Source organism: Barbus barbus, assembly GCF_936440315.1.
Source record: "Barbus barbus genome assembly, chromosome: 41".
Lineage (NCBI taxonomy): Eukaryota > Metazoa > Chordata > Actinopteri > Cypriniformes > Cyprinidae > Barbus > Barbus barbus.
Window position 1 is genome coordinate 3,591,110 of NC_136719.1, and position 25,124 is coordinate 3,616,233.

At 41.4% G+C, this 25,124-nt stretch overlaps 1 protein-coding gene across 1 annotated transcript; it reads left to right on the forward strand.

Annotated features, from left to right (window-relative positions):
• LOC306860985 (protein sel-1 homolog 3-like) lies at window positions 1-25,124 on the forward strand. Its single transcript, XM_079403025.1, has 23 exons — window positions 1-228; window positions 1,345-1,870; window positions 2,140-2,266; window positions 2,725-2,846; window positions 3,036-3,151; window positions 3,300-3,364; window positions 3,828-3,951; window positions 4,082-4,211; window positions 4,853-4,990; window positions 5,071-5,294; window positions 7,210-7,389; window positions 14,016-14,138; window positions 15,346-15,486; window positions 15,681-15,743; window positions 15,826-16,002; window positions 17,064-17,191; window positions 17,402-17,485; window positions 21,282-21,363; window positions 21,461-21,536; window positions 21,689-21,783; window positions 22,295-22,422; window positions 23,700-23,875; window positions 24,128-25,124. The coding sequence occupies exons 1-23, from the start codon at window positions 181-183 to the stop codon at window positions 24,355-24,357; spliced, it is 3,303 nt and encodes a 1,100-aa protein (XP_079259151.1). The 5' UTR covers window positions 1-180; the 3' UTR covers window positions 24,358-25,124.

A 25,124-nucleotide genomic window follows, 5' to 3' on the forward strand; every position in this document is an offset into this window, starting at 1 on the left:
AGAGCAGATGAGGTGAGTCCAGAGTGTCTGCAGTGACGCACAAACACACCTGTCGTTCTCACACACGGAAGAGCGCGATACGCAGTGAAACATGTCGTGACATTAAACGCTCGAGCTCATCGTCATACAGATCTGTGAATGCTGCGTTTGATCGCTTCGTGCGTTCATTAGAAAGCGAAGATGAGAGTTGTGTTGTGTTTCATCTGCGCAGCTCTAATGCTCTCACCGGTAAGACACTTTCAACTTTATTTTCACTTCTGTGCAGCTTTCATAATTCCTCGAGTTTCAGTTTTAACTTAGCTTTCACTTTAATATCATGAATCATTTCCAGGTATCTTGTTGACTGTTGTTGTTTTTACTTAAAGAAAGGAGTGACTTATTAGAAGCCTACCTCTATGTTACCATGAAAAAATGGTAGCCTACAATGGATATTTATCATAGTACTATGGTATTCTATGAAGTACCTTGGAGTGTAAATATTGTACACGAATGATGTACATAAACTTGTAGTCCAATACAAAGACAACAAATAAATCATAATTGCTTAAAGATAATAACACCTATATTACCACAAACTACTAAGTAACTACATCTACTATTTTTTTTTAATTGCATTTTGACATTAACCACATCTTTCAAATTATCAGTAATGTGGGAAATCCCACTATATGTTAAAAATCAATAGCTTAATTAATATGTGACCCTGGACCACAAAACCAGTCATAAGGGTCAATTTTTTTAAATTGATATTTTATACATCATATGAAAGCTGAATAAATAAGCTTTCCATTGACGTATGGTTTGTTAGGATAGGACAATATTTGGTTGAGATACAACATTTTGTGCAAATAAATAAATAAAAAATAAAGAGAAAATTGCACTTAGCAATGCATGTTACTAATAAAAAATTTAGTTTTTATATATTTACAGTAGGAAATGAACAAAATATCTTCATGGAACATGATCTTTACTTAATATGCTAATGTTTTTTGGCATAAAAGAAAAATCAATAATTTTGACCCATACATGTATTATTGGCTACTGCTACAAATATACCCCAGCGACTTATGACTACTTTTGTGCTCCAGGGTCACATATCACAATGCAAAAAGGCAATAAGAATAATTTTGTTTCTTTTATTTTTTTTTATTTTTTAACAAATTAATTAATTTGGAAGTGAAATATGATCCTAGCATTTCAGTCCAGCATCAAGCCAATGCGTGATCTTGATTATTTCATAGAGTCACATTTGCTGTCTAAATGTGCAAATACACAATATACAGCAATAACATGTTTTCTAATCTTTGATACTTGAGGCTGAAATGTGGATCTGTCTCTCTGAAGGTTTGGTGTGAGTCTCCTGATTCTGATGGGACTCATGGAGACTTTGTGCGGTTTGGAAATGTTCTTGACAGAGTGATGGACAAATGTAACACACAGGTGCAGTATAACTGCTCTGCTGCCTGTCGAATCGGGGTCGAAATTGTCATTTCTACCCCAAGAAGAACTGGAGTGATAGTCTACAGAAGGACCTGGACTAGCCATAAGAGATTTGGAAAACCCAGATCCAGAAGGGTTCATCTTGTGTTTCCTCCAGCTGTGCTATACCGGAGAGACTTTTTTGTCAGGCGACCACTGGAGACGTGCAATGTGGTACTGAGGGCCTGGATGGTTCATCTGTTTGAAAAGGAAATCGGTGGCAACCATGATAAGGGATATGACCAATCTCTTGCCAGAACTTCTATGTCTTTGAGGACACTTCCACTCTCTGAGCGTCCAGCATATCCACAGACAAGATCGGTCTCATGGGGCGCGTGGCTGATGTGGCAGCTGACCAAAGATACTGTGAGAAAATGTCCACATGAGTCAGGTGGGAACCTAACTAACTGATCAGAATGCTGTAGATTTTTTCCCCACATTGAAAACAAAAAGTCATTACTCACTGAAAATCTAATTCACATTCATGTTCAAGACAGGTTGACCACATGGCCACTATGAATTGTCATTATACTGCTCGATATTATGTTGAGCATAAATGAGAGAACAAGTTTAGGTTGTTTGAAGACTGTTCTGTCTTGATTTATCTGGTGCATCAATGGCAGATTATACTTCTATAATAATTTATTTGTGTCTTTCCAGACAGTGTGGATATCCTGAGCTTTCCATTTGCAAGCACCGGTGAGAGGTTTGGTATCATACACACATTCTCCTCCTTCAAAAACAGAGATCTAGAAAGGAGACGTACCCTCGGTTTCATACAACCAAGGTCAGACTTGCTGTCAAAAGGTTCATTCGAATTTCTCACTGCTACAACTTACGTGTTGGTTTCAATAGAAAGACCGGAAGGTTGCCGCACGATTAAATCGTCTGCGATAATGAACGCGATTTTGCGTAGCTTGAACTCTGTGTAGTAAATGCTGCTCCATCTGAAAGCATGTGATGGAGATTTACTACTGATCACAGAACCGGCTTTACTGGCAAGATGCGCATGACGATTAATCGTGCAGCCCTAACTCAGAACATCGTAATAGTGGCTTTGCAAGTACCAGGACCGCTATACAGCCTCTACATGAGCTCTAACATAACTAGCATTACTGTACCGAATGTAAACGCTTCAAATGAGGTGATGTGTTATTGATAATCTTGAAATGCTAGAGATGTTGTGGAATGTAAAGAGGGTGTTGGCCTGTTGTGTGTGAAGCTCCCATCATCTGCTCTCTGCAGGGTGACTCTGTCGATGTGGCTGTACTTGCTGAGCTGGTGCAGCCAGCCAGTGTGTGGCATAGTCAAGCATGTTAATGAACACAGGAGCTATGGGAGTCCACTTATTATGCTGTCTGACACAGGTAAACCAGTCAGGGCGCATTCCATTGTGTGACATCACTGCAAGAAAACAAATTCTGGAAAATTCTAAAATGATAATAAAATGCTCATATTTCTCAAAACCAGCATGATTTTCAGTCTGAAATGTAAGCTATTATTTACTGAAATATATATTTCCATATAAAAACGTGTCACTATGTCTTGGTCCTCAGGTGATATAGTGGTGCAGGTGCAAATGGTGGATGGAGAGGAGCAGGCGTTTACAGCACACGCAGCTTTACCCCTCCATACCTGGATCCGTCTGGACATCTTCTTTCAGGTGTTAGAGGTATTCATCATTCATATTCATATGCAGCCATGTACACTTTTGTTAGATAAATGACACTGAATACAAACAGAGACAAAACTCATGAAGCATCATTCTGGTGTTAATGTATAAGAAACTGAACTGTTGGATGGTTTTTTTCTCATGTCAGGCAAAACTCACAATTACAAAGGTCCTACCTGGAGAAAAGACTTTGGAGACCACTCATTTTTATGAGTAAGTCATAACATCTACACAGAAAAGAAGAAGAAAAAAGTCACTTTGGAAAAAAGCATCTGCCAAATGCATGAATGTAAATTATTATTGTTATTATGTCGTGTTTCCCAGTAAAATGATACTGGGAAATATCTAAGTATATTGTCTTGTTCCAATGACAGATTTTTTTTTTCTCTAGTTTTAGGTAAACATCCAACTTTTTACTGCCATTTTTATACACTGTAAAAAAAAAGTTGTTTCAACTTCACATAATTTGTTACTCCGCTGACTTAAAATTTTTTTTAGTCAACTAAAATATTCCAATTGTCACTTAAATTAACATTAAGTAACTTACAATTTCAAGTTGACTAAACTAAAAATTTTAATTCAGCGGGGGTAACAAATTATTTGAAGTTGAAACAACTTTTTTTACAGTGTATTGTAGATCATGTTTAGTAAAACTGTAATGCTTTTCTTTTTTCAGTTTTCGTCAGCGGGTTCAATTCAATGACACATCAGGATATTTTGTGATTGGTGGATGCAGCTACATGCTGGGATTTCATGGATATATTGGACCAATCAGATACTATCGTTTAGGCTCAGAAAACGTGAGTCATCTCTATCAATAGATAAATGCATATGACAAAACCCATTTATTATGCCAATATTAATCATGATGCAGTATGCATTCAGACATTCTTATGCGATAATATCTTGATAATACCATTTCTATTCAAGGTGACAAACCCCCTGTCCCCTGCTAGGACGCTAAAGGAGCTGGACAGACTCCACAGACACTGTGAGGAAATGAGACATGTTACTGAAGACTATCTGCAAGCATTGAGACAGAACCGAGACATCGCTAGAGGTCAGTTACAAAGAACGTGACTACAATCTAGACTTAAACTCATGTGACTTTGCCTCAAGCTCTCAACAGATCATGTAATGAATGAGAAGACTGATCTCATTGCACACCATCTCAAATGTTGTTTTAATCAATCTGAGATGCCTGAGCCAAAATCTCACATCAAAATGATTTGTTGTTGAAACACAAGAAAACATGACAGAAAAAAGAGCTTCCCCTGCTGCAGCAACTTTCATTATTGATAATTTGCACCAGTTTCCCAGTAAGCAACAACTTTGAAATGGAAACAAAATGGAAATGGTGCATTGTTTGCAACTGTTTGTCTTATTTCCATTTTTCGTATAGTTAAATTTGCAACTTTGAATGGAAACATAGCTATTGTTGGTAAAAGATTTACTCATACTTAAATCTCATTTGGGGTCATATTTTTCAAACATACTTTATTGTGATTGGATTTAATTTATTGTGATTTGGTATCAGTTGCAACAAACCTGGTACACCCCATTTAAATGTGCCGAGCAGCAAGATTTGAGAGTTTTGGCCTTTCAAAGTACAGGGACAGCAGATGAAAACGATTAAACATGTAAGCAAAACATTCTTTTTGGGTGAACAGTTCCTAAAGACTTTGTGTTTTTGGTGATCAGATGTTTGTGAGTCTTATTATGGAGGCCTTAAGAGGAAGTTTGGTCATAGGGAATGCACACAAACTTGGTCGTGGGACCAGCAAAGAAGATTCAACCTCACCCTGAGGCTTCTAGAAGAACATCAGGAGCTCATAAAAGGTAGCAGTGGTTTAATATCATCATCTATAATGTGAACTATGATGACTCTTGGTGGACAGGTTCATCTTGCTCTGTTCCAGGTCTTGGCAACAGCAGCAGACATTTGCTACGTCTAGGCCGAGTGATTTTCCAGGGTGCTGTAAAGACAATATCTAAAGCAAAGGAATCTGACGGTGGTCTGGATCTCATGCCCAGTGTTATTGAGCAGCTTCAGGTGTCCACCTGCTGGGGTCACCAGCCCTCCTCTCTCCTGCTCGCTACCCTGCACCTGGCCGGCCTGGGCATCCCGGTGGACCTGGAGCAGGTGGGAACCAGAACACCTGAGCATTCAACAGCCATTATAAAAGAGCCATTCAAGTCAACATGAAATCAAAATCGACCCTATTTACCTTCTTAAAGGGATAGTTCAACCAAAAAAAAAAGACAATTCTGTCATCATTTACTCACCTTCATATTGTTCCAAACCCGTAAGACATTTGTTCATTTTCAGAACATAAATGAAGATATTTTGAATGAATTCTGAGATTTATGTCCCTCCATTGACAGTCTATGCAACTACCTTTTTGATGCTTCAAAAAATTCATAAAGAGATCCTAAAACTAATACATATGAATCGAGCAGTTTAGTCCAACTGTTCTGAAGAGACTCGGTCACTGATGAACAGATTTAATTTAGACTATTATTCACATATAAACAATAATCAATGTTATGACAAACTGAAGCTGAAACATGTTAGCTTGACGAACCAATGAGGTTCATTATTGTGTGTTACGCTGCATGTTTGAGCTTCCGCAAGAACCAGTGAGGTTTTTTTTCCTATGGAAAGCAGACAGGGCCAAAACTCTTTACATGAAATGTGTGAAATTATGCCATGTCAACATTGTTTGTCCATGTCAATGTTTCTTTTGTAGGTTCATTGCTTTACTGTGATCTACTGTGCTAGAGTAAATTAATTAATGTTACAATCAAACTAAGACTTTAGCCCTATTCGGACGGTAATGGTTTTACAGGGGGTAGTTGGTGATTTTAAAGGCGTCTGAATCCAGGATATCAGTGATTTTCTCTCACCATCGAATTACCTACTGTTTTTTGACAAACACCATAAGGTCTTGTGGTAATTTAATTGCCGTCTGAATCCACATCTCTTGAGTTTACGAGAATAAATCGATTCAAAATTCAGTGTATAAAACCTTTTTGAGCACTACCGAACACCATAAGTTAACTGTTGTGCGTCGGTGTAATTTGCATACGTATTTATTTCTGAAATGCTGAAAAGTATTTAAAAGAACAATACTTCGTAACTTCTCCACCACAGCGACTGGGAGTAGAAAGAGAAGAAAAGCACGTAAACGTTCGTAATGGGTCTTTATTATGGCAGCAGCAGGTATGCAATACAATTTTAAAATGTATACGGCGTATACCCACAAAGGTCAAGGATTTCCGTATGCCGACTTAAAAAAGCGTGAAGATACGTAACAACATCTTTGTGACAGAACTTTCACACGTTCATTCATAAATTCACCCCGTCTGTGTTGCGATCAAAGCACTGGCTTTCTGAAAATCACGCTGTGTTTCTGTTGATGGCCTGTGCTATTGCGCAACTCTTTCATTTCAACTGACTGGCTGAGGCCATCGTAACAATGCGTCACTGCTGCACGTCGCCACGAAAGCTTATCATTTGCACTCGTTTTTATGCCTTGCCCGTTTAAACATTCAAAAGAGTTTATAAGCATTCAAACACAGGATGTGGAAAAACTCAAATGAATACTCGCGTGCCGTGTTCGGTGTGCACATAGAGAGCAAACGTAAACTTAAATGAACGTAAACAGTTCAGAAAAAAATCGGATATGTATCATACTGCATGTATTGTCTCTTAAAGTGATCGTGCCTAATTTACTAGCTGCTGTCAATGTCCTTAATCTCAATGAAATTAAATCAGAGAAAATCACTCACAGCTCTTTACTGAACTACTTTGTAGTTTAACAAGATTTAATCTATATTTAATTTATACAGTGAAGAATGCAATGCTATTTTATATTTGATTATTCGGTTTCTGCAACTGGACACCTACAAACTTGAAAATAAACTGGATAAGCTACAAAACCTGAGACACTGCAGTAGAAGCAGAGCAAGAGCTATATGAGAAACACATTGTTTGATAAGGCAATAACTGTGTCAAAATTTGATCTTTAACTGTTGATAACATCTTTTTTTCTCAGGGTCATGTGTATAGTTTGATAGGTGGTGTCTCTGATGACCGTCTCTCTCTGATGCATTTGGGATACAAGCACATGCAGGGTCTGGACGGTTTCCCTAAAGACCTGAACACAGCATATGGCTACTACGCCAACATCGGCAAACAGACCAGCATCGACCGCGATGAAGTACAAGACTCGTGGGTGAGTTACGCATTTATCTACAGAGATTAGTAATCTATGTAAATGTAAATTACTTTATGGGAATAGTATATCAGTTATATTTAAACCAGCTCTGGATGTTTGTATTTGCATTGATAATAGAATTGGGCAATAATTTCAGAAGAATTACTGTAAACTAGGGCTGTCATTTCAGTTCATTGAATTATTTGTATTAATTAATCAGATTAATCACAAATAATCACATATATATTTTGCTAAGAACAAGCCCCAAATGAAGATAATATAAAGACATTACATTATTGTGGCAGACATATACATTACATAAAAAAAAACATTCCAAAACCATTACTTGTGTTTATACATGCATTTGTATAGTACAGATGATGACTTGAAAACGTACTCGGTTACTAACGTAACCTCGGTTCCCTTAGATACGGGAACGAGTACTGCGTCGCTAGACGCTATGGGAAAAACTCCTTTTTCTCCGAGGACTGAAGACTTTTTCAATCACGCAGTGTGACTGCACGGCCATTGGTTCGTGCGGTAATAAAAAATGAACCAATGGCTCGTCAGTGGAACTGCACGAGCCTATGGCGGCAAAGCCCGCCAGAGCCCGCCAGAAGGGGCGGGGTCATCTGGCTATATAAGCGGGCGCTTCGCCATAGGAAAACAGATCAATTCGACTGAAGCGATGACCTGAGTCGTGCAGCTGCATGGCATGGCATAGTACGCAGTACTCGTTCCCGTATCTAAGGGAACCGAGGTTACGTTAGTAACCGAGTACGTTCCCTGTCGATACTACACTCGTACTGCGTCGCTAGACGCTATGGGGAACAAATACAATCCCGCCATGCCATGAAGAGAAACGACAACCGTAAAACTGGCCTTGAGCAGTAAGGCTCAGAGGGACCAATTATGAGCAGGAAGCATCCTGCAGGAGGCATGAGGACCGAACTCTACAGAGGTCAGTCCAGCCTAGAAATCGTTTCAACGGTCATAAGTACAGCCTCAGCACCAGGAATGGGGCCAAGAGCGTTCTTGGAGAATCAGGCAATGCCTGAGGGGACCGCTTTAAGACAGGTGTGTGCCATCTAAGCAGAGAGAACCCTAGCCTGTAAGGCCGGGACATCCAAGCTATAGAACCTGGCAAATGTGGACGGCGAGGCCCAGCCGGCCGCCGCACAAATGTCTGCCATAGACACACCACTAGACCACGCCCAAGAAGAGGCCACGCCTCTTGTGGAATGAGCTCTCACTCCAATGGGGCTCTGGAGGCCCAGGGAGGAGTATGCTAGTGCGATAGCGTCAACTAACCATCGAGATATTCTGTGCTTTGTGACCGGAGACCCTTTGGTGCGGCCGCCAAAGCAGACAAAGAGTTGTTCCGTCTGCCTAAATGGCGTGGAACGCTCGATGTATATTCTCAATGCCCTGACTGGGCAGAGAAGGTTGAGCTCTTGGTCCTCCTCAGAAGAGGGGAGCGCAGAGAGCGTAATAACCTGGGCTCTAAACGGAGTGTAGAGCGCCTTAGGAACATAGCCGTGTTTTGGTTTTAGGACGACCTTAGAGTCGTTAGGCCCAAACTCAAGACAGGCAGGGTTTATAGAGAGAGCCTGCAAGTCACCTACTCGCTTTACCGATGCTAGCGCCAGTAGCAGAGCGGTTTTGAGCGACAGTGTTTTTAAGCTTGCAGATTGTAGTGGCTCAAAAGGAGGGCCCTTAAGGGCTCTCAGGACCGTGGGCAGGTCCCATGCAGGGACTGTGAGGGGTCGGGGCGGATTGAGCCTCCGAGATCCCTTCAGAAAACGGACAACCAGGTTGTTCCGGCCCACCGACTGTCCGGCTATAGGAGCGTGAGGGGCTGCTATAGCTGCCACGTAGACTTTGAGCGTGGAAGGGGCGCGGCCCTTATCCAGCAGCTCCTGTAGATCTGACAATATCACTGATATGTCACATGTTGTCGGGTTTTTACCGCGGGCTTGACACCAGGCGGAGAAAACCGACCATTTAGAGGCATAGAGGCGTCTCGTGGACGGGGCTCTAGCCTGTTCAATGGTGTTCATGACATTCTCGGGGAGATCTACTGAGTCCCATCGAGTGCCCATAGATGCAGGTCCCACAGCTTGGGCTGGGGGTGCCAGATCGTTCTGTTCGCCTGGGAGAGGAGGTCTCGCCTCAGGGGAATAGGCCACAGAGCCGCTATTAGCAGCTGCGATAACTCCGGGATCCAAAGCTGGTTCTTCCCGAGTGGGGCCACTAGAAGCACTTTGTGCTTGCATTCCCTGATCCGCCTGATTACCTGAGGAATCAGAGCGATCGGGGGAAAAGCGTAAAGAAGGAGGTTGGGCCATTCGTGGGCCAACGCGTCCTTGCTCTTCGAAAAATAAATCTGGCAGTGAGAGTTGTCTTTGGAGGCGAAGAGGTCGACCTCTGCCCTGCCAAAGATTCGCCAGATTTCTTGAACCGTCTGTTGGTGGAGCATCCACTCTTCTGAGGGGACATTGTTCCGAGAGAGCATGTCTGCTCCTTGGTTCAGAATGCCGGGCACATGAGCTGCTTTCAGTGAACGCAGGTTGAGATGTGCCCATAGTAAGAGGCGCTCTGCCATCTCGAAAAGGCGTTTCGAGGTGAGCCTACCCTGGCGATTTATGTACGACACCACCGTCATGCTGTCCGAGCGGACTAGCACGTGGTGACCCTTCAGGACTGGCAGGAAGAACTGAAGAGCTCGACATACTGCTTCCATTTCGAGGCAGTTGATGTGCATTTGTCCTTCTGCGTTCGTCCAGGAGCCGAAGGTCGGTTTGCCGTTGCACAGAGCTCCCCAACTGGTGTTGGAAGCATCTGTTGTAACAACCTTCCTTCTGTAAACCAAACCCATTGTCACGCCTTGTTCGAACCATTGTAGGTTCCTCCAGGGGACCAGGGCTGACACGCAGGCCCGGTTCACCCTGACACGAATGCGTCCATGACGCCACGCATGAGGCCGAATTAGAGGTTTCAGCCAGTACTGAAGGGGTCTCATCTTGAGAAGGCCCAACCGAAGAACTGGCGATGCGGAGGCCATGAGGCCCAGCATTGTTTGAAACGATTTGAGTGGGTAGGAGGCTCCAATCTTGAAGGAAGCCGCGAGCTGCCGTATGGCCAGAACGCGATCTGGCGCGACTTTCGCCTTCATGCGGGCGGAGTCGAAAACTGTCCCCAGGAACGAAGTTCGTTGGCTGGGGGACAGGGAGCTCTTGGCTAAATTGATCCTGAGTCCCAAGTTCTCCACCTGAGGAGGAGGGACCTGTGTGCTACCAGCTCTGCCTCTGACTGTGCCAGAATGAGCCAGTCGTCGAGGTAATTCAGGACATGGATTCCCATCTGTCTCAGAGGGGAGAGAGCCGTGTCTATGCACTTCGTAAAAGTGCGGGGAGCTAGAGCCAGCCCGAAGGGCAGGACCGTGTATTGATAAGCCACACCCTCGAAGGCGAATTTCAAGAATCGTCTGTGATGGGGGGCTATCTGGATGTGAAAATAAGCGTATTTCAGATCCAGCAAAAAGAACCAGTCCTCTGGGCGAATTAGCGAGAGAATCTGCTTCAATGTAGTCATTCTGAATGGCCGTCTCATGAGGGCGCGGTTCAGACGTCTGAGATCGAGGATGGGCCGGAGGCCGCCATCCTTTTTGGGGACGAGGAAATAACAGCTGTAGAAGCCCGATTCACTCTGAGCTGGGGAAACTATTTCTATAGCTCCTTTCACCAGCAATTTCTCCACCTCGGCTCGCAGAACGTGAGCGTTGCTGCTTCGCACTAAGGTGGGGACCCTGTCGCTGTACCGTGGGGGGTCCTCGAGCGAATTGAAGCGCATAACCTCTTTCTATAATCCCCAGAACCCACTGTGACACTCCGGGGATGGCCTGCCAGGCCTCTGCCCGTGTGGCAAGGGTGTTGGAATTAATTTGGGTGGCGAGTCGCCGTGTGGGGACTCGACACACCTGTTAAGAGAAAATTATTCCTTTGAGAATGTTTGCGTTTTATTTTTCCTCACTATAGTAGTGATCGGCTGTGTGGGCGCTATATAAATGGGCCCAGTTCACAACAGTATGTACACAAACACATTGCTGTCGACACACCGAGCTAAACGGGGTGTTCAGAGGCGTGACAGAGGCCGTTTCGCGGCGCTAGACTCAATGCTTCCATCAAGAGAGCAGTTAACTCCCCCGTGGGCGGGGTCTAGAGTCTGAACCTGACAGAGATAATCATAATGACAGCCCTTTCTATCAATCTGCCTAAAAAGATCAAACCACTCATTAGAAGAGGGGTGCTGATGATCCTTGTGTGTTAACACCCTGGCAGATCAAAAACTGATGCACGCATCCCATCAGATCCGTTCGTAGCGGACGAGGGGAGGCAGGGCAAGACACAGACTGTCAGCTGTCAGATCAAAGCTGTATGGAGAGTGAAACACGGGGCTTTGGCCAGCGTAAATTCACTCAAGCTTGAACGCTCAAACCCGCGATTTGATATTTCTTCTCCGAGGTAACTGGGAGGGGAGAAATACGAGAGCAGGGGAGGCGGGGCCAACTTCGTTGAAGTAGTACAACCGCGAGCGCAGCAAGGACAGCTTAATAGTGAAAATAGCGCGAGCAGATCAAAGAGCTGCGAGAGGCGCTAATCCTTAGTGCAAACACACCGGCAGATCAAAGCGCTGTGTGCAGAGTGAAACAGGCGGGGCTATGCCAGCGCGCAAAAATCACTCGAGCCTGCCCGCTCAGCCCCGCGATCTCTCAGTTTACAGAGAGTGAGAGCGGGGAAGGCGGGGCCAACCAGCGTAGTATTGTAAGATCTGTATAAATGGATTGTGCCACTCAGTGCGATGAGGAGCGCTGATCCTAGCGTGTTTAACACACTCCGGCAGATTAAAGTGAGCACACGAGATAAACTGACGTGCAATCACTCAAGCCTGATCGCTCCGCTCCGCGAGTTAAGTGTTCCTTCCTCCGAGGTGTCTGGGAGAAGAGGAACATGAAAGCGGGGAAGGCAGTGGCGCCTTATAGTGAGCGAATCAGGGGCGGCTTTCGACGAAAGCAGTCTGTTTGTGAGGGAGCAGCTTTAGCGACTCACACGCACACACACAAAGCTGTCAAAGATAGCTTTCTACTCCGGTCCGCCCAAGAGGATATAGCCGCTCATGTAACGAGGGGCGGTGATTCTCACGTGTAATAACACTGGCGGAACAGAGCGCTGAGGTAAGAGTGAGCACGCGGGCTCTTGAGCCGGCGTGGGATCACTCAAAACCGGTTATTTAGCCCCGTGGCCCTATCGTTTCATTCTCCGAGCTTGCTGAGAGAGAGGAAACGGAAGAGCGGAGCTGCCTTGCTAGAAGGCCAGCGAGTGGAGAAGAGCGAGACTCATACTCGACTGAGCATTCCGTCTCAATGAACGCGCAGTCTGTGTGGGCGTTGCCCACAGAGGCGAAGCGCTCACTGCCCTTCTGCATCGTGCAGAATCCCCTGCACGAGCCACACTCGCAGTGCGACATTTGCAACAACGTCGCTTGAAATTTGCTCTTTCAGAGAAATTTGATTTTAGACTCACCGGATGGCCGCAGGGGACGAGGCTGGCATCTGCACAGGTCGCTGGAGCGGCTCGAAGAGCAGGCAGAGCAGCGAGAGGGTGCAGAGTAAAAGGCAGCTTCTATCCGCAGCGAGGCGTTTCTACGGCGAGCGTCTTCCAGTCTCGAGTGTCAGCGAAGGGATGATCGTCGTCGCTGAAGGAGAATTGATCTGTTTTCCTATGGCGAAGCGCCCGCTTATATAGCCAGATGACCCCGCCCCTTCTGGCGGGCTCTGGCGGGCTTTGCCAATGGCCAGAACCAATGGCCGTGCAGTCACACTGCGTGATTGAAAAAGTCTTCAGTCCTCGGAGAAAAAGGAGTTTTTCCCATAGCGTCTAGCGACGCAGTACGAGTGTAGTATCGACAGGGAACCCTTTAATAACCAAATTTGTAACAAGAAAAGTCTGAAAATAGTTTTAATAATGTTATTGATACTGTCATATGGTAAAACCTCAAGAAAATGATTAGTAGTTAAGAACATTTTAGTATTAAATAATAAATTGTGTTTATTAAATAAAAAAAAAATGATATATTTAAATATATATATATATATATAAAACAAACATGAATGCAAAGAGTACATTTCTACCAGAAAGGCTATCAAATTAGAATATTATTTAGTGAAAAATACAACATTGTTAATTTCATCAATTCAGTTTACCAAACATGCTTGTCTAAACACACTAAACTAAGTCAGTCAGTAAAATGTTGTTCATTTGAATCATGCATACACTGCAGACTACAGAACGTAAGGGAATTACATTTGCAAATGCTCATTTGCTAATAAAATGGTGGCTTAGTATCAGGTGTATCTCTTGTTTATCAGCAAGCACAGTCAAATATTTAGAAAAATGACACTGCTGAAGTGTGTTAAGTTTGTTGGTAATGAAATATTGAAACATTTGTAAACACAAAGACACACCTAGACTCGCTGTCTCAGGCTGAGTCAACTGAACATCCTGGGTCATCAGGTTAACTACTGGTTTGTGTGTGAGTTGTTTTGATGTGAACTAATCTTGTGTCAATGTGTCTCTTCTCTGCAGCAAACTCTCACAGAACATGTTCATTTAAACAATGACAACGAGCTCCACACTCAAACGGGCGAGCTGGGTGACATTGTGCAGTATTTGAAACACCAAGCTGACAGAGGAGATATAGAGTCTCAGGTCTTTACTTTTTATCCTCGCTTTCCTTTGATCGCTCTTTGTCTTTGGGTATCTTTCAAGTTAAGTATTTACAAACAAAACAGCAAGATTCTTAAGATAAAACTTAAGAAGAATTCAAATCCTCGAAAAGAATGTTCTTAAAAGTCATCATAAATATCGTAAAATTAGGATTAACTCCAATTTGTTTAAATCCCCAAAGGTAAAGGATATATAGATATACACTTCACTCGAGATGTACTGATAAAAAATTATAATTGAACTTTTTTCGGAATACTACTTGTGAACAATGCACATTTCTTAACATTAAGCCTAAAATGTGTTTTAATGTCACTACTGATGAGGATTGTATGATCTTTGAATAATATCAGTCTTTAATTGCATGTTATTTAAAGTATACTTGCAATAGCTCCACTTTAGCACAATTAAATATACTTAAGTATTTCTTTAGTTGGACTTCATCACTACTTCCTCTCAATTAAAGTGCATTAAGTACAAAATTAGTTATTCCAGTTTAGCAGACTTTAAGTATATCAATTTAGTATAACAAAAGTAGAATTGCAGGGTATTTTCATTAAGTACATACATATGTAAATGTATTTGTAGTACACCTAGCATGAAATAAATGTATTTCAAATACATAATTAGTGGTTCAACAGATCACAAATCTCATGGTTCAGATCATATTATGGTTTTGAGCCACGGATCGGATCGTTTTTTTTGGATCAGCAAGAAAAATAAAATAAAAATTATTTAAATGTAACTTTGCTTTCCATAAGTACTTCTTCGATACCGCAGCAAAAACACTTAGCCTAAGAAAATTCAAACATTATTAAAGTGAACAGCCAGTAAAAATAAGAACAAATACACAAATTAAGCATTTTCAATTATTATTTTCAGTTTTGAACGAATCAAGGAATGAATGAAAGAATAGAAAGAAAAAAAGCAAGATTTTAATGGACTTGGTGACCCCACTTTATGTTTGTGTAATCATTCTAAACAAAAGTACAGAAGTTAGGAAAAAAACAGGATGAAAAGCTACTCTTTATGCTAATAATTTCTCATTAAAAGCCAAATCATATGCAAAACCACAGATGACAATGATAAACTTGTTGTTGTTTATAAAATAATTGTCAGCAGAGGGACTTTAGTTACTTCATTTGAGATTCTCAGCTGTAGTAATGTAGTTGTGGGCTGGTGTTTCTTGTAGAAATCTCTGGCCAGGATGCTTCTTTGGGGCAGTAACGGGGTGGAGAAAGACATTCGAGCAGCAGTCATGTGGTACGCCAGAAGCGCCCTGCAGATGGTCGATCCCACCGCCATGTACGACTACGCCATTCTCCTCCTGAAGGTGATCCACAGGTTACATGGAAATCTCTCGAGCCAAATTTTTTCAAGCATTTGCATTGTAAAAAGTACACGTTTGTTTAGTATAACTAGTCACAAGATTAGGAAAATAAATGTAAAATGGTGGATCTGTAGATACTTTCAAGTCTACTTGTCACGTAGACCTGAGAAACAACTGCTTGCTTTGTGCTTGAACAGGGCACAGGAGTGAAGAAGAACCGAACGCTTGGCCTTGAGCTTCTGGAGAAAGCTGCCAACATGGTGAGTACAAATATGAGCATGTGTGTGGTTGTGTGTGTGAAGCTTTGTGATTTCTATTATGGGCCGTGTGTATTTTTCTCAGGGTTCTGTAGAAGCTCTGAATGGCCTTGGATGGTACTACGGTGCCATAGTAAAGGACGGAAGAAAGGCCTTTCGATACTTTGAGTTGGCAGCTGAGAACGGCAGTCGTGATGGGCTCTTCAATGTGGGCGTCTACCATTTAAATGGTGACAATCCTGACAAACCTGACAGGAATGAGGTCAGAGGTTGCACATTGAAAGGAATAGCTCACCCAAATATGAAAATTTGCTGTTAATTTACTCACCCTCAGGCCATCCAAGATGTAGGTGACCTTTTTACTTCAGTAGAACAGGAAATTAAATTTTTAGCTGAAACTGTGGTACTTGGTGATTCATATAATACAAGTTAGCGGTCGCCCGTTTTCGATAATTAAAAAGGCATATCAAGGAACACAAAATGAATATCTGTGGCTCTTGATGATATATTGAGGTCTTATGAAGTGAAACGATCAGTCTATGCAAGAAATTGAACATTATTTACAACATTATTACCTGTAATCATGAGGAAATACAATTCTTTGCCGCGAACTGATTCTTCGGTCCGAGTCGAACTGCTTCCTCAGTTCAGTGACTGTTGGAGGAACTGGAGTACTGAATTATTCATTCATCACAGGATCAGATACGCCACTATTTTGGCTCATTTCCAGTCGAGTGACTGTCAGGCGCCTGAATGTGAGTTTTGATTGAGCAACTGATCAATTGATTTGATTGAGTGATTGATTGAGTTTTGATCTGTCCTGCTTGAGCCGCAAACTGTTTCAGATGCTTCAGTCTGATTTGGTGAACTGGTTCAACTAGGTCACTAAAAATAATTGGTTCTAAAGAATGATTCATTTGTGAGCTGGACATCACTCTGGAAAATTTGTCTGAGGCTCTGGATTGCAGGTAATAATGTTGTAAATAATGTTCAGTTTCTTGCACAGACTGATCATTTCACTTCATAATACCTTACTATATCTTCAGGAGCCATGCATATTAATTTTGTGTTGCCTGATATGCTTTTTTAAATGATCACATATGGGCAGCCAGCACTGACTTTCATTGTCTGAAACGCCAAGGACCATGGTTTCAGCTAAAAGTCTTCTTTACTGTTCTACTGAAGAAAAAAAGTGGGTGAGTAAATTAAAAGCACATTTTCATTTTTGGCTGAACTAACTTTCCCTAATGGATAGTTCAAAATGGAGAGTTTCATATTTTATGGCATGAGTTTTTAGTGTGTTGATCTCAATGATTTTTTCAGACTGCTGCGTTCCACTACTTCTTGGATGCTGCTAAGTTGGGTCACGTGGACGGCGCTGTGCAGTCAGCAATGTTTCTCTCCACCGGATCTGTAAAAGGAGTGCCGAGAGATCAAGATAAAGCTGTGCTGTATGTCAGTCTCATATATCCTTCTCACCTGAACACAACACTCAACAATCCTTCAATGACTTCAGTTAGCACAGCTGCCACCACACATAGACTGAAAAACAGATTTGACAAAATGTATAAATGCAAATGTCAAGGTCATCTGATCAGTATTTAATATGTTTTGATATGTGATATGTTTCTTTCTTTTGTTGGGTTTCTCTGTTTCTTCAGGCTGTTGAAGCAAGTCAGTGAGACGAATGGACACCTGGGTTTCATGGTTAAAGATGCTCTTCAGACTTATCAAAGAGGATCATGGTGAGATATCCATCCATCCATATCTTCATCTATATATCCATCCACCTTTTTATCTATTTATCCATCCTTTCTTACCGTACATCCATCCATCCATTCATCCATCCAACCCTTCATCCATCCATCCCTTCATACAGTACATCCATCCATCCGTCCATCCTACCCTTTATCTATCCATCCATCCATCCCTGCATACAGTACACCCATCCATCCATCCCTGCATACAGTACATCCATCCATCCATTCATCCATCCATCCTACCCTTTATCTATCCATCCATCCATCCATCCCTGCATACAGTACTTCCATCCATCCATCCCTGCATACCTTACATCCATACATCCATCTATCCAGCCCTTCATCTATCCATCCATTAATCCCTGCATACAGTACATCTATCCATACATCGATCCCTGCATACAGTACATCATCCATCCATCCATCCATCCAACCCTTCATCTATCCAACCATCCATCCATCCATCCCTGCATACAGTACATCCATCCACCCATCCCTGTATACAGAACTTCCGTCCAACCATCCCTACATACAGTACATCCATCCATCCATCCCTGCATACAGTACATCCATCCACCCATCCCTGCATACAGTACATCCATCCATCCCTGCATACAGTACATCCATCCACCCATCCCTGCATACAGTACATCCATCCATCCCTGCATACAGAACTTCCATCCATCCATCCCTGCATACAGTACACCCATCCATCCATCCCTGCATACAGTACATCCATCCATCCATCCCTGCATACAGTACACCCATCCATCCATCCCTGCATACAGTACATCCATCCATCCCTGCATACAGTACATCCATCCACCCATCCCTGCATACAGTACATCCATCCATCCCTGCATACAGAACTTCCATCCATCCATCCCTGCATACAGTACACCCATCCATCCATCCCTGCATACAGTACATCCATCCATCCATCCCTGCATACAGAACTTCCATCCATCCATCCCTGCATACAGTACATCCATCTAGGGGTGTGCGATATGACGATTTTTGATCGTGGACGATAAAAATGTCTCCACGATCTGCTTTTGAAGAAATATGGTAGTATCGTGCTACAGCACACATTATGTCAAATACAGTTCTGGCGCCTCCGTCTCTACTGTACAACACGACATACAGCAGTAGAGTTACTCTGACAGGACACTGCACTTATTCGCGATCGCAAAAGTACATTATTTGCATACAAGCCTTGATGGTTAAATGTTTAATTCGCGCGCTGGTCTGACGTGCGCTTTTTCTGAGCGCATACACCTGAAGCACGCGGACTAAAACGCCTGTCTAACAGCGCGAGCGCCTGATTACTCAACTAAGTTATATTTTGCGCTAATACTGTCAAAACACACAAGGTTTACATACAGACTGAGTTGGTTATCTCTAAAATGAAAGTAAATAGTTAAGAGAGAAACGGATGCGTGCCTGAATATTAGATGCGTGCAGCTCTTAAAGAGACAGGACACTAAACGTGCTGTCGACTGTCATTAAAGGGATAGTTCACCCTAAAATTTAATTTCTGTCATTATTTACTCTCTCACATGTTTCCCAAACCTCTATTAATTTCTTGTGCTGAACCCAAAAGAAGATATTTTGAAGAATGAGGGTAACCAAACAGTTGCTGGTCTACATTGACTTTGATAGCAGGAAAGAAAAATCCTATGGAAGTCACTGAGGACCAGCAACTGTTTGGTTTTCCACCTTCTTCAAAATAGCATTTATGTTCAGCAGAAGAAAGAAACTCACTCAGGTTTAAAACAACTTTTGAGTAAATGATGGTATAAAAATAAAACATTATGACAGAATTGACAGACAGATGACAGAATATTTATTTTTGGGGGAACTATTCATTTAACGTTAACAAAACAAAACGCAGAGAGAAAAATCACTCACTATTCTTGACTGAAAATCTTTAATACAGTTGCTTTAGGAATCAGTCTATGTAGTGTTTTATTTTTATATTTGTTCATTCAATTTCATTGAATGCTCTGCTAAATACACCTATTGTACCTGAAAATAAAGCACTTTTTTTTTTATTTGTATATTATATGTATTTGTAATGTGCATCTTTGTTCTTATTTTTTAATAAGAAAGATAAAATAATGAAAAAGATTTTTTATCTTCACCCACTTTGGCTTAAATATCTTCCATGCGTCTTTGTCTTTCTAGTTTGGCTGTAATGCTCAGACAACTTGTAAAACCAAAATAGTAAAACTAACATGACAAAGAATCGTGATAAAATCGTGAATCGTGATATTTCTAAAACAAATTGTGATATGATATTTTTCCCATATCGCCCACCCCTACATCCATCCATCCATCCATCCATCCCTGCATACAGTACATCCATCCATCCATACATCCCTGTATACAGTACATCATCCATCCATCCATCCATCCCTGCATACAGTACATCCATCCATCCATACATCCCTGTATACAGTACATCATCCATCCATCCATCCATCCCTGCATACAGAACTTCCGTCCATCCATCCCTGCATACAGTACATCCATCCATCCATCCATCCCTGCATACAGTACATCCATCCATCCATCCATCCCTGCATACAGTACACCCATCCATCCATCCCTGCATACAGTACACCCATCCATCCATCCCTGCATACAGTACATCCATCCATCCATCCATCCCTGCATACAGTACATCCATCCATCCATACATCCCTGTATACAGTACATCATCCATCCATCCATCCATCCCTGCATACAGAACTTCCGTCCATCCATCCCTGCATACAGTACATCCATCCATCCATCCATCCCTGCATACAGTACATCCATCCATCCATACATCCCTGTATACAGTACATCATCCATCCATCCATCCATCCCTGCATACAGAACTTCCGTCCATCCATCCCTGCATACAGTACATCCATCCATCCATCCCTGCATACAGTACATCCATCCATCCATCCATCCCTGCATACAGTACACCCATCCATCCATCCCTGCATACAGTACACCCATCCATCCATCCCTGCATACAGTACACCCATCCATCCATCCCTGCATACAGTACACCCATCCATCCATCCATCCATGCATACAGTACATCATCCATCCAGCATCCATCCATCCCTTCACCTATCCATTATCCATCCATCCCTGTATACAGTGCATCATCCATCCATCCATCCATCCCTTCACCTATCCATTATCCATCCATCCCTGTATACAGTGCATCATCCATCCATCCATCCCTTCACCTATCCATTATCCATCCATCCCTGTATACAGTGCATCATCCATCCATCCATCCATCCCTTCACCTATCCATTATCCATCCATCCCTGTATACAGTGCATCATCCATCCATCCATCCCTTCACCTATCCATTATCCATCCATCCCTGTATACAGTGCATCATCCATCCATCCATCCATCCCTTCACCTATCCATCATCCATCCCTGAATATAGTACATTATCCATCCATCCAACCCTTCATCTATCCATCCATCCATCCCTGCACACAGTACATCCATCTATCCATCCATCTATCCAAAACCCTTGAGTTGCACTGTCTTGTTTTCTAGGGATCATGTGATTTCAGAAAACTTCTGAATAAAGTCAAATGGGCACTTTGACCCTTTTTTTTTTTGTGTCTATAAATATTTTAATGGAAAAAGCGACCAGCACATTATTCAGTATAACTTACATACATGTTACACAGAAGAAAAAAATCATACTGTTTTGAAATAACATATTTCTGAATGTTTGTGTGACTGTCTATTTAAGGGATGAAGCTTTGGTGAAATATGCCATGCTAGCAGAAACTGGTCTCGGTGTGGCACAGCATAATGCCGCCCATCTGTGTGAGGTGAACAGTCTCAATATCCGCCAGTCAAACCATCTCAAGCCTTTCATTTCCTCGCTGTTGTTTTTTTCTAATCCAATTATTTCATGTGTATTTCCAGCTGTTAGATCACAGCTCTTCCTGTCAATGGAGGTACCACAACTACTCCACCTACAACCACATCCCTCAGGAAGCTGGTGAGCCTCTGCAGAGCAGCAGAAATGACACTAAGACATACTACTATTTCTCTTTATACAGCTACTTCCCTTTCTCAAAATAATTTTCTTGGTCCACCTCCCTCTCTTTCTCTGTCTGCTTTTATCTGCTTCTGTTTCTCTGCGTCTTGCAGGCTTGTTGCGGATGGGAGATTATTACAGTGAACTGGCTGATATGGTGAAAGCCATAGACATGTACAGTACAGCAGCAGTGCATGGTAGTGCTCAGGTATACACACACACACACACATGTTGGGTTTCCATGTTTTATGGGGACATTATATATGCGTGATATAGGTGGTACAGTTACTATATGGATCATCATACAAACTGTATACTATCGCCCTACACCTAAACCTACCCCTCACAGGAAACTTTGTGCATTTTTAGATTATCAAAAAACTTAATTCTGTATGATTTATAAGCTTATTTCCTCATGGGGACCAAAAAATGTCCCCACAAGGACAAGGATTTCCGATATTTTGTTTCCGTCATGTAGGATTTACCAGGACAACACACACACACCACACACACACACACACACACACACACACACACACACACACACACACACACACACACACACACACATACACACACACAGAGTCTGTCCAATGTAGATTATAGATTTTGGAATCCTGCAAAAATCTAAATGCATCAAGCATCAAATCAAATGTCTTCTTTAGAATATATATTTTTATATTCAATAATGTGCTAATAATTGTTTGTGTGATCATCAGGGCCTCTTTAATCTGGCCATGTTAATTGAAGAGGGTTATGAAGTTCCTGACATCATTCGGGATCAGATGGGACTCTCAGATGCATACAATGTGAGCTGGAGCGCTGTGGTGGCAAAACTATTATCCAGGTCTGTGTACTCTATGCTGTCTGGCATTTGCTTGTTAGTTTCACATCTGTTTTTTGGAAGAAAACTCTTCAGCTCTGTGGTTGTTTTGAATTATGCAAAACATGTGTATGTTGTGCACTGCTTTGTGAAATAATGTCAAGACCTTTATGATGCTGTTTCTTTTAACTTACTACTCCTCAAAGAATTCTGAAAAAAAAATGTGTCAGGGTTTCCACAAAAATCTGAAGCAGCACAACTGTTTTCAACATAGTTAATAATCAGAAATGTTTCCTGAGCATTAAATCCGCATATTATAATGATTTTGAAGGATCATGTGACACTGCAGACTGGAGAAATGATGATGAAAATTCAGCTTTGATCACAGGAATACATTTCAGCACATATTCAAATAAAAAGAAATAATTATTTTATTTTCACAAATTTATTTTTTTTTCTTGTGGAACTTGAGTAGAATTAGTATGGTTTTGGTTCTGATGTGGATGTCAGGCTACCATATTTTTGGTTAATTCAAATGTTTAATGCTTTTGATTTTTACATAGTTTTATATATACAGTACACTAAGGCAAAAGTTTTTAACAGTAAGATTTTTAATGTTTTTTAAAGAAGTCTCTTCTGCTCACCAAGCCTGCATTTATTTTGACCCAAAGCACAGTGAAAACAGTACAATTATGAAATATCTTTATTATTTAAAATAACTGTTTTCTATTTGAATATATTTTAAAATGTAATTTATTCCTGTGATTTCAAAGCTGTATTTTCAGCATCATTACTCCAGTCTTCAGTGCCACATGATCTTCAGGAATCATTCTAATATACTGATTTGCTGCTCAAGAAACATGTATTATTATTATTATGTTGAAAACAGCTGAGTAAAATATTTTCAGGTTTCTTTGATGAATAGAAAGTTCAGAAGAACAGCATTTATCTGAAATATAAATCTTTTGTAACATGTCTTTATCATCACTTTTGATCAATTTAAACCATCCTTGCAAATAAAAGTATTCATTTCTATAATTTCTTTCCCATTTTTACTGCTGCGTTTTTCAGTGGCACAGAAAGATGCATAATTTGATGTAAACAATATATATTATATTTGTCTTGGAATAACATGCACCAGTAAAACATTCACAAAGACTAGCAATGTGCACTAAAAAGTAAATAGGGTCCATTCTCAATTCATGTTGACTTTAAGAACAATGCACGTCAATTGAGGTCAAGCACAGGTGAACACACCTGCATGACTCTGCTCTCTCTTCATGATCCTCTTCCTGCTGTAGGTGCAGGGCGTTTGAGGAGGGGGACGTGACTCCATGTTCATTAGTCCTGTGGAGGATGGAGCTGACGCGAGCATGGAGAGACTTCACACACAGCTCTGTTCAGCTGCCGCTGGCCTGCGGCATTTTCGCCACGCTTGCAGTTTTTGTATTTTCTGTGCTGTTACGGATTCTTCTGGGTAAAACATCCATCACTAAAGCAAACTTTTTTCATGATCATTTCCACCCTCTCGCTGCAAAAATGATCAAAATGCTGTCATAAAAGTAGCCTATATTATATGACATGTATTATATACTATAGGCATGTTACCTTGTTCTAAAATGAAAACATTTATGAAACTGAGTCAGCTGATAAATGATTAATCAGTCAATCGATTGATTTAGAAACCCATCATTTTATTTTCTTACACTTTTTGTTGTTTTTCCATCAGCATATTACTCTGCGCTTTACCAGTCAACCAGCCAATCATCAGAGAGACACGGTGAACCTGAAAGCACCGACAGTCCACTGGAGAGCAGAACAGAAAATCAACAGCAGAGTTACCAGCCTACAGTTGCACACAATCCCCTGTCAGTGCAGGAAACATCTGATTTAATCGTGACAGTGACTGGAGTGTGTGCATGTGTCATCTTTATCATGTTCATTTCCCATCTGCTTTGAAAAGAACATAAGAGGTTATACATCAGCCATCACTATCGATCAACACTCTTCAACTCAGGTTACTGTATGAGAACTGAACCAGTAGAAATGCACCTTAAGTTGCTTTGGATAAACAAAATGGCCAGTAACCTGTGTTGTTTGCTCTCAGATTCATCTACTTCCTCTAGGTGAAATAAAGTTTGAATACTGGAATGTTTGCAGTGCAAATAAATGTCACCTGAATATGAATGTTCATCTATAGCTACAGTCTGTTTCGTACTGCTCATGACAATAGTCACAACTTTTACATAGTTTTATATATACAGTACACTAAGGCAAAAGTTTTTTAACAGTAAGATTTTTAATGTTTTTTAAAGAAGTCTCTTCTGCTCGCCAAGCCTGCATTTATTTTGACCCAAAGCACAGTGAAAACAGTACAATTATGAAATATCTTTATTATTTAAAATAACTGTTTTCTATTTGAATAAATGTTAAAATGTAATTTATTCCTGTGATTTCAAAGCTGTATTTCCAGCATCATTACTCCAGTCTTCAGTGCCACATGATCTTCAGGAATCATTCTAAAATGCTGATTTGCTGCTCAAGAAACATTTATTATTATTATTATGTTGAAAACAGCTGAGTAAAATATTTTCAGGTTTCTTTGATGAATAGAAAGTTCAGAAGAACAGCATTTATCTGAAATCTTTTGTAACATTATAAATGTCTTTATCATCTTTTGATCAATTTAAAGCATCCTTGCAAATAAAAGACTATCCTTAATAATA

Bases quoted from the DNA above. Each gene is read 5' to 3' on its own strand.
- LOC306860985 (XM_079403025.1), top strand. From the start codon at position 181: ATGAGAGTTGTGTTGTGTTTCATCTGCGCAGCTCTAATGCTCTCACCG. The intron at 5,295-7,209 runs GTGGGAACCAGA...TTTTTTTCTCAG, and splicing joins TCCCGGTGGACCTGGAGCAG to GGTCATGTGTATAGTTTGAT. The intron at 17,486-21,281 runs GTGAGATATCCA...TGTCTATTTAAG, and splicing joins ACTTATCAAAGAGGATCATG to GGATGAAGCTTTGGTGAAAT.